General features: G+C 42.2%; 1 protein-coding gene across 4 annotated transcripts in view; it reads right to left on the bottom strand.

Moving 5' to 3' along the window:
- The window catches only part of mbnl3 (muscleblind-like splicing regulator 3), a 36,256-nt gene extending 20,523 nt beyond the window's left edge, over positions 1 to 15,733 (bottom strand). For 2 of the 4 annotated variants that reach the window (XM_080900313.1, XM_080900316.1), the window contains exons 1-2: positions 15,425 to 15,733; positions 6,313 to 7,377 (exon numbers count right to left, since the gene is read on the bottom strand). In XM_080900313.1, coding sequence (XP_080756439.1) covers positions 6,313 to 6,486 — 174 coding nt within the window. In that variant the 5' untranslated portion in view covers positions 6,487 to 7,377; positions 15,425 to 15,733. Of the gene's footprint in view, positions 1 to 6,312; positions 7,378 to 7,727; positions 7,886 to 15,424 lie in introns of those variants that run through there. The other 2 variants (XM_080900314.1, XM_080900315.1) reach the window with 2 other exon arrangements.
- Between the last annotated feature and the right edge of the window lie 240 nt (positions 15,734 to 15,973).

Here is a 15,973-nt window from a genome sequence, read left to right as displayed (position 1 = left end):
ATTTATCTAAAAGCAATCAATTTGGCCCAGAATGCCGTTAAAGCAGTGTCCTTGCTCCCTGGCAGACTGTGGGGAAGGTGAAGATGGTGCTGCAGGAACACTGCAGGTCAACGCACACTCAGAGGAGAAACTGCAGTCTTCATTAAACCCCTGGGCTGACAGCATCTGTCTGCTCCTGCAGATGAGTCGTTAACCCGCTAAACTACCTCCGCTGAGCCTCGGCAACATGCTCTGTCATCAAACCACACCCACAGAAAGTCCCTCGCATTAGGTGATCACGAGCAAACCAAGAGCACTAAAGCAGAGGACAATAATACAATCTGAAGACAAGCTGACGTCATGGTGCAGAGGCTCTGATTGTGATGGATAACATGCTGAGATGAGGGCACATAAAAAGGGTGTTAGCAGCAGGATAACTCTATAAAAATAGGGGGAAGCCGCAGTGTCTCTTCACCAGCATCCACTCACACAACCTCACACAGCAGACAAAAAAGCACGAGAGCACACAGCAACGCAGCCGCCTGAAAACCGGTCATGATGGTACACAGGCATATAAAAACACTCTCGCCTACACCGGAGCAAGCTTTGCGTCAGCGAGCTGTGTGTTTAGGGATGAGACTGTAATGAAGAGAGAGTCCCATGAGCACAGCATGCCTGCTCCAACTGAGAGGGAAAGAAAAGTATCTATTAATGAATCTAATGGTGCATTGACGTTATGCATTGCACGATCCAGACAGAAACACAAAGAAATAAAGAAAACTTTGATACAAAACCTTTATGAAAGCTGTGACATCTGGGTTAGAGAAAGAGGCCAATGAATAGCGGTGCTGAGGAGAGTACTAGGTCAGGAATCTCCTTTTGGTAGCCATGGCAACACACTACACAACACAGAGAAAGTCCCTGTTTGTACAGTAGTGTGCTGCTGATGCGCAGAGAGAAGAGAGAGCTAGTACGTCGATAAAAAAAAGATCACAGCGCAGCTCTACTCTGTGGCACACAATGACAGAACTGCACTGTAAACAATATTAACATGAAACACAACTGGTGCTTTCTTTCAGTTAAAGACGACCTGTTACGCTCATTTCCACCACTTTTTTTATTCTTGGACTCAGCTAGAGTGGCCTTTGCATTGGTTGCCAGTTCAACATAATCCATCTTCTGATTGGCTGCTCTTCATAAAGCAGGTTAGAACACCAGATAGGAGGAGCTGTCCCTCATGTGGCCCAACATAACAATATTAGGGATATCGCAGTGATACAAACACATATGTAATGCCAACATTGCGTTTCTTGCTAAGTCTGGTAAGACTGCAATAATACTGCTCTGTAACTGCAGAATAACCAGAGTACATGGAGACTTTTCTGCATTAATATCAAACATAAATACTATGCATTTTACTGATATAACTATGACATCGTTATTAGATTATGTTGGCAAATCCAACTGTTTAGAATATCAGTGTAGCATTCACAGTGGTATTTGGTAACATTGATGCGATGAGGGCCTGGTCTTACGTTTTTACTTACTTTGTTGTGTAAGTTCTCACTAACATCATGCAAATGAAAGAATAGAAACAGCTGGACATATCTACCACGAATGTCGTTACCCCCCGGGCCGGTCTTTTCAGCTGGTCTCAGGGTTTTGAGTAATTTTTAAGTTTAGGATCCTTGTTTGTTTTTGGAGGTACTCTCAGTTTGATCATTCCAGGGTTTTTTCATTCTTTATTTTGTTTATTGCTAAACTTTAATTTTCAGTCATTCCTTCGGATTGTAAGGAAACACTTCTGGTGATATTTTAATTCTAGTTTTGTAGTTTGTATTTATGATATTTTATTAGTCCCCTCGGTGTTTCAGTGTTGGCATTTCCCTGTTTCGCTGTTATTCATTTTCTGTTTTACTTTGGTGATCATCTCTTTCCTGTGTTAAACTTTTAGTTTAACTTCCCCTCCTGACCCATTGTCGTTGATTGTCTTCACCTGTGTGATCACTCTTGTGTTGTTACCCTCTTTCATTCAGCTCTCTTGTTACCTCAAGTGTATGAATAGTCCAATCCTTTACTTTAGTCTTTGTCTTGCTGTCTGTTGATCTTCCTTTGCAGTCACCATTGTGTACTCCTGCATGACTTTTTGACTTTGCTACTTTGTTTATGAGTTGTGTACTTCCCTTATTATCTCATGTATATAAATAGTCCGGTCCTTCTCCTTAGTCTATGTCCTGGTGACTCTTAATTTTCCTGCGTATTCACCATTGATTTCGATTTTGGTATATCAGCTTAAACAAATGGCTTTTGGTCTGCCTCCTGTTATCCTGCCTCAGTCCTCACCAGTCCTACAATCCAAATTCATAACAGTGAAGTGAAACCACACTCGTGATTGACAACTTGTTAACTGATTAGGATACCTGGATAATCCTCCTTTGTGAAATTTAGAATGACCAAAATTTACAAAATGAAATTAATATTTTATTCAGTGTGGCCTGAAATGAGTGGCTGAGCCCATGAAATCCTCGGGAAATAAGGCCATTTTCCCAGAACTGTTCAACCATATATATGGCCACCTGGTGGCCGTCAAAAAGTTTAATGTCAGTTTAAGAAATTTCCTTACTGGCTTTGCTTTTCAGATCAGGAGGTAATGTCCATCTTTTATATTGGGTCTGATTGAACCATGAACCTTGGCTCAGACACATAAAAAGGGTGTTAGCAGCACCCAAATATTTTGGGGTATTGTTGGTTTTTTTGGACAAAAAAAATCGATTTCAAAGAAGAATTTGGCTTTTAAACTTGGAGATTTTCATGCGCTTCACATTAGGTTAGTTGACCACAAAGATTAGTTCCTAAATCTAAATCGCATAAAATGTTGTTAGCTGCAGTCCTTCGATGATGTCATTCAAAGGTGACACTGCTATTGAATCATCTTTAGGTTGAAAAGTAGCATGGTGGGTAGATGCAGTGCCTACATTAATCATTTGAGATGACAGCAGCACTTCAGTTAACAAGGTAAAAAGAACTAGGCGGTGGGTTCAGACCAACCAGACAGAGCTAATGGAGGAGCAACAGAGAATGACAGCGGTCGGCTTGGGCCGGCATGGAGATCCCAGATATGGGAGGGATGATGAGGAGGGAAGCCATTAGAAATGAAATTAACAAAGGAGGGAGGGGTGGGCGGGGAGCAGGAGGAAGGAGCGATGCTGTAGAGTGGCTCTGCCTGGGACAGTGCGTGACGCTTCCTTGTTTTTTCTAGTCAGTCGACTGAAAGCAACAACTGTCAGCTGAGCACAATCCCGAACAACAACGAAGACAGAAACACTGGCATAGAAAAGATGGTTTCACACTCTGTGGCGGCATTGCATGTTAAAACCATCTGATCAGACCTTCGTCACCAGCTTCAGCTCTCTCTCAGACTATCAACGTGACCCTGGAGCTTCAAACAGCCTCTTCTTCCTGTCAGTGAGACCAGTACAGGGCCAGGCTGTTGCTCGGTGCTAAAAACAGCCGTGCCACTCAGGAAGATCAAACTATCCAATGGGTATGCACTCCTGTGCTGTTGCTAGGCCCCCTCTCTCTTTTGCTCTCTCTCCTCTCCAACTCCCCCCTTCTCTGGAGGACATAACACAGAAAAATGGCTGAATAATAAATTCTAACTCAATAAACGAGGAGACAGCAGCTGCACTCAGACAGAAAGCCCCTTGTCCGAGTCTCACTTTTTCACTGAGGCAAAGCTGGTGGACAAACATGCATAGATCAACACGAATGCACGCGCACGAGTGGAGCAACAGTGTATTCTGGATTTTAGCATAATTGGCCATTGAGAGATGTAACTCCTCTAAAATGCACCACGTTTCAGACTGTTTTTACACAGCGTGCGAGCAGCGCTAGTGTTGTGATTCTGTGGTAGAGGAGCGAGAGGGGGTGAGGAAAGCAGCGGCAGAGATGCTGGAGCAGTACAACCGACTAGCCCACATCAGAGGTGGTGGAGGAACAGAGAGCATCAGCTGAGCCGCTTTACGAGAAATTATGCCTCGTCCGAGCGGAAACAATAAATATCTGGAAAACCAGATGTCATTCCCTGGTTTATCTAGCTACAAATAAAGACAGAATCTGTATTTAGTTATTAAGACTCATGCCTGGTTATACCAGTTATACCATGGCCAAAAAAAATCTGGCTGAAAGGTTTATGACCCAGACAGTAACCAGACACATGTTTTTTCACCTCTAAATCAATATGGTAACATTAAACTATAAGTTTTTTTTAAAAAAAAGACAGTATTTTACATGGAGACAGTAAAACGGCTAATTAGCTAATGTGCCTATTTGGGGGGTGATATTTGAGGCAGCCAAATGATACATAGTAATTCATAATCAGAAATAATAATTTTAAAAAAACCTTTACTTTGTGATTTTCAGTTTAAAATATAAAGCTACTATCAAATGTCACCAGACATAACAGAGCTTTTATTGTGAAAATCACAGGCTACACCTAAAATTGAATGAAAGAGGTATAACGCCACATTATACGAAAAAATTCAGCTCTTGCTACTTTAAACTTTGATATTAGTTCAAGAAAAGCCAAAAAAGTATCCAAGTAAAAAAACCAAAAATCCAATAACACACAAACTGTTTTTTGTTTTTTGATATTAAAGCAAGAATTGCAACTATATTAAGATATATTAACCCTGACATCTGAGCCACAGAGGAAATCACTAGTGCAAGATTATAGTTTTGCAGCTGATGACAATTTCTATTAATTAAAACAATTCTGATATTAATACTGAATGATATTTTATAAATACACAGGTATAAAATTGCACAGCTATGATAAAAAGTGTAAATGCTGGGGTTTTTATTAAAAAACCATCTATCCTTCACAAACTACCACATCTTTCACAAGCAATTCAATGTGAAGACACCGCCTGACTGCACTACTGTCTGTTCATGCTACTCTGCTGCATGTGCTGAAAACACTAATAAGACTATTTCTAAATTACTCCAAGCATATTTTCTCTATTATGTTCTTTGGGAAAAAATTATCATAAAGTTATCATATAAAATGGAGCATGTAGGAAAAGGTAAATATGGTGTCTCTAATACATCTGTAATCGCTCAACATTAGCCAAGAAGCTGACAGACAGACAGACAGATATGCAGAATGTATCAGCTGGGCTCTAATCTATTACAGGTATGGAAATGATTGTCAGCAGTGCCTCTTTATCATACAGTAGACTATCTAAACTACAGGGTGTTTCACTATCACAGGTTTTTCCCGGCTTCCCAGGCCTTTTGGAGACTAACTAATGTTAAGTACAAATAGATAAGAAACTGAGCCAGTGTTACTTCACTTAACAGAATATTTTTGGCATTTGTGAAATAAAAATATATTATAGTCTTGAGTAAATGAAACTGCCACTCAGAATAACTGGTTAAAAATATTCTGTATCGCAGTCTCGGTGGTTTTCCTTTTTGGGGGAAAGGCCAAAATCCTTTTGGTGAGCCTGAATTTTCTTTCTTATATATATATATACCTGAACAGGGTTTTTTTGTACCTCAAAATAGGCCTTTGGCCACAACTTGTCACAAACAGTGAAAGGAAAGAGTCTTTGTTACCTCACTTACATTAAGTTTATGCACTATGCTGTTATTTCCGGCAATTCGATAGACGAAAACGTACTTTACAGTTACTGGTAAGTAAATAACTCCCAACTTAAATAGCTCAAAAGAATTTTATTACAGTCTTGGTGATTTTCCCCTTAGGGGGAGGCCAGACGCTCTTTACAGGCAGTAAACCCCTAATGACGTGTTCTTATCTTAGCTAAATGGTGACAAAATAAAATATGTCATTTACAGCTGTTTTTCTCATGAATTAAAAAGGCCATTGTGGGACGTGAAAAGAACACACTTTTCCTTCATTATACAATTTTTTTAAAAAACTACAGAAAAATGTTACTAAGACTTGAAATAACACACATCCCTATACTTTCCAGGCCCAGAATCACAGAGATTTACACTATAAAGATAAAATTAGAATATATTGTTAAGTAAAGTTATGACCAACTGACATAGTTTAATAGGTTTAAGGGGTGGACCACGCAAATCCTAACGTATCGCTACGTGATGTGTTTTTCCTGCTAAAGACGAGCAAACTCATTTGAAACACTGCACAAAATCCTGGTTTGTGTGTACGTCAGGATGTGTTTATATGTCATTCAGCTATATAATACTTCACAGAGCCAAAAGCCATTGACTAGCTTGACATGAAGCACAATGAATGTGTGGAAACAAACAAGCTGTATTAGAGCAGCGTGTCTGTAGCACAGTTACCTTGAGCGAATCAAAGCAGGCGATGACTCGGCCGTTCTCCACATGGCAGCTCCGTGAGGGATGTGCAAACTTACACTCAGCGTCAGACCGCGAGCAGGTGCCTCTCTGAAACTCACGACACACTTCCAAGGTCAGCCATTTGGTGTCTCGTCCCATGGTCATGCTGACAGCCATCAGAGACGCTCGCAGACGCTGTGCAGCGGCAGTGGGCAAACTGACGGAAAACTGTCTGATGAGAGCAAGGGTGACTAATGGTGATTCAAGACAAAAAATCCCCCAGCACAACACAGAGGAAACAGAAGCAAAAATATTTTCGGTTTCTCCTCAGTGCAAATAGGCAGCAAGTCCTTTTGGTTGGTGTATTTTGGGGGATGTTTATTAGTTCTTCCTGGGAAAAGTGGCAGCTGAAGTCTCACTGCAGTGAGATATATAGAGGGGCTTGACTGTGAGCAGAGGCCAGCTCTGTCTCAAAAAAAAGGAAGAAAAAAAGGAAACTAATCTGAGGGCATCACTCTGGCATGTCGCTTGGATCGCAGAGTCGCCGAGTGTGTGCATTCACCTGTATCAGCCCGCTGTAAATCACCACTACATTCACGTCAACATGGCCAGGCTGGGGCATTCACTGTAGTTCTACTTTAGTTATATTTGGGCAGCCTGACAAGGAAACTAAAGATTTCTTTAGAGCAAAACAAAAAACAAGAACAAAACAAAAATAAAACAAAAAAAAAGACAGACAGTCTTACACGGAGATGTCCTTGTAATGATGAGACGAAGTGGCTGCTCAGCTCAGGGTATGCTGGGACTGCAGCTCAGCAATGTGGGATGGATGACTCTGTGGCTGTCAGGATAAAATACAGCCTCCATTCAAGGCCAGACACACACCGTCCCGCTGTAATCCAGCAGACTCGGCAGACGTACCCTCGCAGTAGGCACTTTGGAGTTCCACTTCCTCCTCTTACTTCAGTCTCTTTCTCATCCCTCCTTGTCCGTTTCCTATTCTTCTGCTGTCATCCTCCTCCTCCTCCTCACTGACCTCTCTGCTGCATGTCCTTGCTTGCTGCCTTGCTGTGGATTGCAAAAACAGAGGAGCGTTAACAAAACACCAGCCTGTTGAGGAGAGAACGTGACTGTAGAGCTACAACCTGGTGTGGAGTTTGCTTAAACGGAGGGCGACGAGGATCACGAGGCAGGGAGGGTGGACGCGAAACAGCCAAAGAGGAGAAGACGAGGGCAAACAAATAGGGTAGCAGGGAGGGAGGCAGCGGTGAACAGGAAAGGGCAAGCTACAGTATGTCTTGATTAAGTGATATAAGAGAGGGAGAGAGAGGGAGAGGATGGAGGGAGGGAGATTGCAGGCAGTGGAGACGTCACTTTAACTCCGGTGAGCTCCATGGAGCAGAAAGTAATTGACTAACTTGACATGATTCACGCAGAAACACACAGCGGATAGAGGTGTCCTTGAAGTGGCACAGGTTGGCACGCTGGTCCACACAGATGAGTGCCAGACAGTTATTAATGCGAGGGGTAGAGACAGGAAAAGCAGAGCCAGGGCAGAGAGAGAAGGGGTAGTTCATCACAACTGCAGCTGCTGTGCTCAATGCAGAGCAGCAGCCAATCAGGCAGACTCTTACAGGCAGGCAGGGCACGTGACTAACCAATGACAGAGCAGTTTAAAGCTCAGCTCCTCCCTTCACACAGCCTGTCCTTGTTCCTCTCTGATTCCCCCACCCCTCCTCACTGGTACAAGCACAGTCATGGCAGTCATGGCTGAGCCACATGCTAATATCCACGCTGTACAAGAGCCCTGAGCTGAAACCAGACAGCTCAGTCTTCTCACAGATGTGGAGGAGTTATCCAAACTGTGCACTCTGCTGCAGCATGATGCAAGGATGATGCATGCAGCCTGTTGTGCTGCTCACTCTGAAGGAGCAGAGTGACGTGTCCAGACACTAAGTGAATACAGATACTGATCAGAGAGGTGACACATGCACACAGAAGAAACTAGCAGCTTCTCAAGGGAAGAGGAGGTCCAGACTGCATTTTGGGGGGGACTTTTTAAATTGTAAATTGAAGAGAAAGAAGACTATGCTGTTTAAAACCTGAGTGCATGTCCAATTAATTAAGAACAGAAGAGATGCAGGAAAGAAGGAGTGAAAAATAAAAAAACAAAACAGGGGAAGGAGGACAGGGCGTTGGAGCAGATATTATCAGTCCCTGCGTCTGACGGTGGCAGACACAGACGGAGGAAGCGACGGGGGGGGGGGCTAGAATGTGAGGGAACGAGTGTGTGTGTGTGTGTGTGTGTGTGTGTGTGTGTGTGTGTGTGTGTGTGTGTGTGTGTGTGTGTGTGAGCATGCAGATACACAGCCCAGAAGGAGAACACTGCAGCAGAGTGGGAGACGGAGGGATAAGGGGGAGGTGGGAACTGAATTGATACACCCACCTTCAAACACAAGAACAAAGACACATCCCAGCCAAAAAAAGAGGAATGAGAGATGAGCAGGTACAGCAATTGCTTTGCTTGCTTTAACCACTCTGCTTGTCTGTGCCTCTTCTCTCCTCTCAGCCTACCTATAGATCGATAGAAACTTTTCTCAGGGGCACAAGGCAAGCACCTCCTCCTCCTGCAGCTCTGCCTGTCCTTCATTCAGGTCCACATCAGTGTCAAACGCCTCTGCTTACGCACATCCTGACGATGCAGCTCAGCAATATGCAACACACATCATCAAAATGCTCCTCAGCAACAATCCTCGCGCTCGCCACACCAGACACCAAATGGCGCACAGTTGCCATTACAACCATTCTTGGAAAGCTGCATTGAAAAACTGGCTCTCCTCCAATGCCAGCCTAGTTTACACTGCACTGGGCAACTTTGAATATACACAGGAACAATTTTTTACTTCCTCATACAAGCTGCTGGGACTCTGCTTTCCTCAGTTTGCCTCTTGCCTCTATTGAGGCCTTTATGGATACAGCAAGACAAAGGAAACAGTTAAAAACAGAGAATTAAAGCCATGGAATAATGTGTAAGTGGGTTAAATGTGACATGGCCACTTGGGGGTGTTGGTTTGTTTGTTTTTTTACAGCATGGTCATAAACAGACCAGTGAGCGCCTGAGTTAGCAGACCTGACATTTTGCAAGTGATAAAGTAACTTTTATTAATTAGTTACTTATAAGTGGGAGCTGCTCCTACATCACCGAGCATGTAAATGTAGCTAAATGGAAAAGAACAGATGACTTTTACTGCAACCTAAGAGTATCAAATTATTCAGAAGTACTCTGAATGAACTGACAATCCTTTCCTTTCCTAGTGGATATGTGTGATGCTCTTCTTGCACGCTAATACTGTGAGCTACATGCAAAATACTGCAAAATTCCCATATAACCCTAACAAACTAGTACATACTTTAACACTGTAGGTTAGTGCACGGCTGTGCATGTTAACTTACTAGGCACCACTGCCCAGTATCCTGGCAAAACATATGGTAGGGGACTATAGTAAGCAAACATGTACCTGCTCATTAATACTGTTGGAAATTTTAAAATCTCATCTTCATCAGAAACCACACATTTCTTTGCAGAAATTTCATGGCATTCATTCCAATAAGTGTTAAGCTACTTCTTTGTTGCCCTGTGATGGGTAGCTTTCTTGTAATAAGCTCCAACCACTTCACAGCCTTGAATTAGATAAGAAAGCTGGATGAATGGATGGATACTAGAGAGAGGACAAAAGGTGGATCAAGTCTGAAAAGTGAAGCTAATGTAAGAAGTGCCCGAAACCTGCATTATTTTTAATGGTCCATAGGGGACAACCTCTCTGGTTATAAAAAGACTTCTGGTTGTGTAGAAGCCTATGAGAAAAAAAGTGCTTGGCCAACTTGATCTATGTCCTCAGTAAACACTTTCCTATTGACTTTATTGAATAAAATTTTGAATTTAAAATCCATCTCATCACATGCAAGGTCCCGTTTTACCTCAAAGACCTCATAGTACCATATCACCCCAGTAGAGCTTTTCATTCTCAGACTCCAGGCTTACTTGTTCCTAGAGTACTTAAAAGTAGATCGGGAGGCAGAGCCTTCAGCTTTCAGATCCCTCTTTTGTGGAACCAGCTCCCAGTTTGGATTTGGGAGACATCCTCTCTACTTTTAAGATTAGGCTTAAAACTTTCCTTTGTGATAAAGCACATAGTCCCTCAGCTGACCCCGATCAGGTGACCTTGAATTCTCCCTTAGTTACACTGCAATAGGTCTAGGCTGCTGGGGGTTTCCCATGATGCACTGTTTCTTTTTCACTGACTATGTGTTAATAGAGCTCTTGTCATTTAATAATTAGTTATTATTAATCTTTGGCTCTCTTCCACAGCATGTCTTTTGTCCTGTCTTCCTGACCTCACCCCAACCGGTCATGGCCGAGGGCCGCCTCTCCTTGAGCTTGGTTCTTCCAGATGTTTCTTCCTGTTAAAAGGGAGTTTTTCCTTTCAACTATCGTCACTCATAGGAGGTCAACTGATTGTTGGGGTTTTCTCTGTATTTTGTAGGGTCTTTACCTTTTAATATAAAGTGCATTGAGGCGATTATTGTTGCTATATAAATAAAATCGAATTGAAAAACACTGAATTTATGAGCTGAACTGTAAATTATAATCACAACAACACACCTCAGCATCCGTTGGCCTGTTGCTGTTGGTAAACTGATGTCCTTTATGTAAAAAAAAGTAAAATAAATAAATAAATAAGACTGGTAGATGTTATGTATATGCTAAAAATGGGTCAAGCGTTATCCCACTGCAAGGTGGTTGCTAGGCAATGTGATGGCATCATAAGGTATTAAGCACAATTTATCTTTTGTATAGTAAACGTTATTGTGAAATAAAATGGATGGGGTATTTCTATGAGGTTTTACTGACGCGTAAATGCCAAATATCAGGTCATTTTAGCCTGTTGCTAGGAGGTTGTTAAGCAACATGATGATGACATAATATAGGACATAGCCAAGAACAGGGGCTGGCAATACATCTTCCCAAGAGGCCACATGACAAAGCTGAGATTCTCGTGGAGGGCCACACCTATAATTTGAATTTAATTCTGCTCAGTGTTAATTTTAGTTCTTTATAAGCTTATTGATGCGGCCCTCTACAACAGTGCCAGTTTCATATGTGGTTCCCTTAAGGAAAATCAATTGCCCATCCTTGGCTAAGAGCTTTCAGGGACCTAAGATTTATCTGTTTTCTAAGTTTCGTTGCCCAACTCCTGATAGCGTAGAAAGACTTTGCAGACAAGGAAACAAACACACAGTCAGACAGACAGAGACTTTGTGTATTATAGTCAGATTATTAGAGTCGGAGAGGAGGATAATCCAGGACGCACCACGATCACTGGAATGAGCATGCACTGTAAGTGGTTTCTTTGTCAGACCCACACCTTTCCTCTTCATATATAGCTCTAAAACACCATGAAAACACTTGAAACGGTGTAAACTGGTCAACCAGGACTCATTAACATACTACTGCAGCTGAAAAACTGTAATCTCTGTTAAAAATAGTTCAGGCTAATAAGACATTGACATATCAACAGTCTCAATATGTTTTTAAACACAGTTTAGAATTGACATCTACTGCTAAGCTGCTTTGTTGCAAAACCCGACCTACCACAATAGATCTGACAGGAGGAGACCACAAGGCACACGAGTTGAACAAAAAGCCAGTGAGCACGGAATGAAGAAGCAGACAGAGTGAAAGGGTTGACTAAGAAAAAATGAAAGAGAAAGAATTTGGTTCTTACACTAAATGCTGATCAGGAAACGTGGGTGTGATACTGCATACTTTAGTTTTATTAATGTTAATTATCTGCTCAAACACCACAGATAACAAAGTGCTGTTCAGTGATTAAACATAATATATCCAGGAAAGGGTTTATAATGTGTATATTAAAATAATAATGTCTTAATGAAGTGTATATATGCACAATTACATTGACAAATAATCCCATTTGCAATGTTGACATACAATGACTTGCTGTTTAAAGACTAAAGCATGAATATCATGCTTATAAAAAGTAGGTTATGGCCATGCTGACACACCAAGAGCTGGAGGTAATCTACCTTAATTCTGGTTGACAGATAAACTGATTTTAACTAATGAAACTAACTTTCTTAAAATACACTTCCTTGATCCTCTGATTAATTAATGATTTCCAGATACTTTTTGTCTTCATCTTTTCACTCATGTTGTGACTAAAGTTCATTTGGATCAAGCAATTCTTTATAGGTCAATTCATAATCAACATTGGCTTTTTCACCATTGTGGGAATGTTGGATTCACTTATTTTGCTTGTTAGCAAGCAAAGAAACTGCGTGCAGGTGAACAAAGGAAAACAACTTCAACATTTTTAGACTTGTGAAAAGAGAAACTAAAGTCTTCTAAGCAGCTCTGCTGGGAATCTGCAAAAGCAGCAGGCACGTTTAAGCTTCTGCAGGTCTGCTAAGGCCCGTCAGAATAAGTGGCAAATAAGACTGCGTGAGTTTGTGGACACCACTGCAAGGTCACAAAGAGTCAAACAACATGATGATTAAGGGCTTTTTTAAGATAACTCTTAAGGGGGAAATCTAATACTATATCATCTGTAGTGGGAACCAGAACATTGACATCATTTTGCACTTTTGCTTAAAAAATATTGATCAATACAAAAAAAAAAGCTGCTGATTAGTTTTCTGGCAACAAATTACTTTTATTTATGTTTTCGGATGCGCATTTTAGACTTTTACATAAGATATGGGGTAGAGGATGAGCCCACTACAATGAGGACTACAGTCGTCAGTGTGTGGGGTCACCTGCGCAACCAGGGCTACAGAGACGAGCCACGATTACTTTCTGATTAGAAAACTGATGATCTGCATTCCTGCTTAGTTAAAGTCGAGCTGTACAAACGAGTGTACTTTTTTTTTTACATAAATAATCTCAGCTGATGTAGCACAAACAGGTGATTACAGGGATGCAGCACGGTGAATAAATACAGACTGCCCTAGTTATAACAGTGATTAAACCGCTGCCTGTCCTCCAGGTTTCTGCAGCGAGCAGAGGGGCTCAAGGAGTCAGCAGGTGGGGGTCAACACGTAGGTGGCTTACGGATGGGGGAGGACTGACGCTGGCTGCTGTTGACACCAGCGCACTGCGTCCGTCATCAAACAGGGTGCACCGACAGCGTAACCTTCACCGGAGCTCTGACGTCTGCATTATGTCTGGCCCGTGGGCCGGCTGTCACCTCGACAGGCACACTAGCAGGTAGCCTAATACCAATAAAAATGTAGGAGATACAGAAAAAACAATCCAGTGTTTCTTTTGCATAAGGGAGCATTTTAGTGTTTTCCCCAGCGGTCCAATTTGAGTGGCTTAAAACTGACCTTTCTCTGCTGTTTGTGTTTATTTTCAGTCGTTAAAAGCTGAGTGTTACTGGTTAATGCTGCGTGTTGACAGAAACAACAATAGAATAATAAAAGCAGAGTGGGTGAACTTCCTACATCTTATATTAATGTTAGATTGAGCAAAAATGGCCTTTAACCAACCGGGGGAAGACCGTGTGGGATTTTTAAAACTGTACCCTGGAAAAAATGTTTTGGTTTCACACGAGAATCTCTGAGTTTCCTGTGGGAGTTTTTTTGTTTAATCTGGAGTTTCCTCATTCCCCCAAAGCCTGGTGATTTCTACTTCTAGAGGGCACAGGTAGTTATGAAACAAAATACCAAAGCTGTGAAAGCACATCACTTATCTGCAGGTTACAACCCAGCAAACAGACAGCTTTTTTTTATAGGAGTGCACACCAGGACAACATCAATGAGCAGGTGATTGATTAAAAAAAGTGAACAATCCATAAATCAGAATGAGAGCAAAAGCCAGCAGCCAGGAGAGAGAGAGACGGAGCAGAGTAATTAGGTTAAGTATCAGTAATCCCTTCAGCTCATTAAAGCGCCACAGCTTCCATTCAAGCAAACTTACAACAAACCTATTTCATCACTTAGGACAACACCGATCATATTAGTCAGAAGCATGCAGCTCAGCTCGTCCATTTCACGCCCTTCACCAGTTTTGAATGAGAGAAAAACTCTCAGTTCACTTCCTTGTGTGGCTGCTTTCGATTGGAAGTTTCACATCTTTGCAGCGAGATAATAAAAGTTATCTATTTTACAGCCGAGACAGTAAAAATATTGTGCATCCCCGACTCTGCAATCGCTGCTACAGTGTCGGTGAATGGTTTTATTTGTGCCATAAAAGATGGAGGGCTGTTAATGTGTGTCTGTGAGAGAGGGGAAAATGAAAACAGGTTATGTGGGAAATGCAGCTGTGTGCACTCCTGTGTGTGTGTCAGTTTATCTGTATTTATATTAAGTAAAGAAAAACTAGCTAGACTGGTACAGAGTCCACAGCCTGGAGGGAGTGTGAACTTGTCCTGACAGGCTGCACTGTTAGATGAGTCTGATATGATGGCAATACATACACTCACGCACGCACACGCACACACACAAGCACTGCATACAGTTTAGGCAGGGAAGTAGTGACAACACAGCGTCGCATGGTGGCTTGAGTGTCTGACCTCATACAGGACAAACAAGGACAAGGCTGGCCGCATGACAGCATAGATAGAAACCTGCAGGGTTTAATAGCTTTACAGTCGATATTACTGTAGAGAGGCTGACTCGGGGAGTAATTTAACACCGATTATTTTTAAAATATTTGGTGCAGTTCACTCTGGGGAGAACACAAAAAATAAATAAATAAAAATTGGACTTTAAATGTCCAATAAATTATAATTCTCCATACAAGCTAAAACGCTTTTCTCTGCACCACTTGTCTCCACACAGCGCATTGCACTCCTCTACCAGACATGCTCTTAAGCGTGCAAATACCTATAAACGTTATTACTACAATGCATAGGTGTAAAACGCGGCGATTTACGCACGCGTTTAGCAATAACCGAGGCAGCTTTCAGTGTCCACGCAACAGGCTGCAGTCAAACAGGGCACATTAAATGGCTGCAGCACGGGTTAAATACGAAACTCACAGTTATTACAAATGCGTCAGGCTGCGCCAGTCTCTGCGTGCTCTGCGCTCTCTTACCTGTCCAAGTGATCCGCCGGGCTCAGACGTCTCCTCCTAAAAACGTAACGTCGGCTGAAATGTTTGTTTGATCGTTGTTTTCTGTTTTTCTGCACAGACGGGGTGTAACGCACTCAGCATTGCCTTAAAGCGAGGAGAGAGAATTAGGGGAGGGAGAAGGAGAAAAAAGGAGGGGGACGCTTGCTGGGTGAAATAAAATAAATCTGAAGCGAGTAGAAAATTAAAAAAGCGTGTTGCCGCAGGGGAGTGAAAGGAAGAAGAAGAAGAAGAAGCGGGCTCTGTCTACAGGGCAGCTCAAATGCAAGTGAACACAACACAGAGAACAGATTTGTAAAAAAAAAAAAATTCTGAGGGAGGGCAATGTGGAGAGGGAGGAGTTGGACGAGCGTGTGTGTGTGTGTGTGTGTGTGTGTGTGTGTGTGTCGCTTACTTGATAACATCATTAAGGGAAATCAGAGTCACGACTGAAGGGAGGCAGGTATGAAGGTGGACCGCCATAACATGTAGCAGGTAGATAAAGCAAGCTCTATACGTGCATGTAGGTGACAT

Source organism: Rhamphochromis sp. 'chilingali' (genome assembly GCF_963969265.1).
Source record: "Rhamphochromis sp. 'chilingali' genome assembly, chromosome: 13".
NCBI lineage: Eukaryota > Metazoa > Chordata > Actinopteri > Cichliformes > Cichlidae > Rhamphochromis > Rhamphochromis sp. 'chilingali'.
The sequence above is the reverse complement of the archived record's forward strand: the minus strand, read 5'-3'. Positions and strand labels throughout refer to the sequence as shown.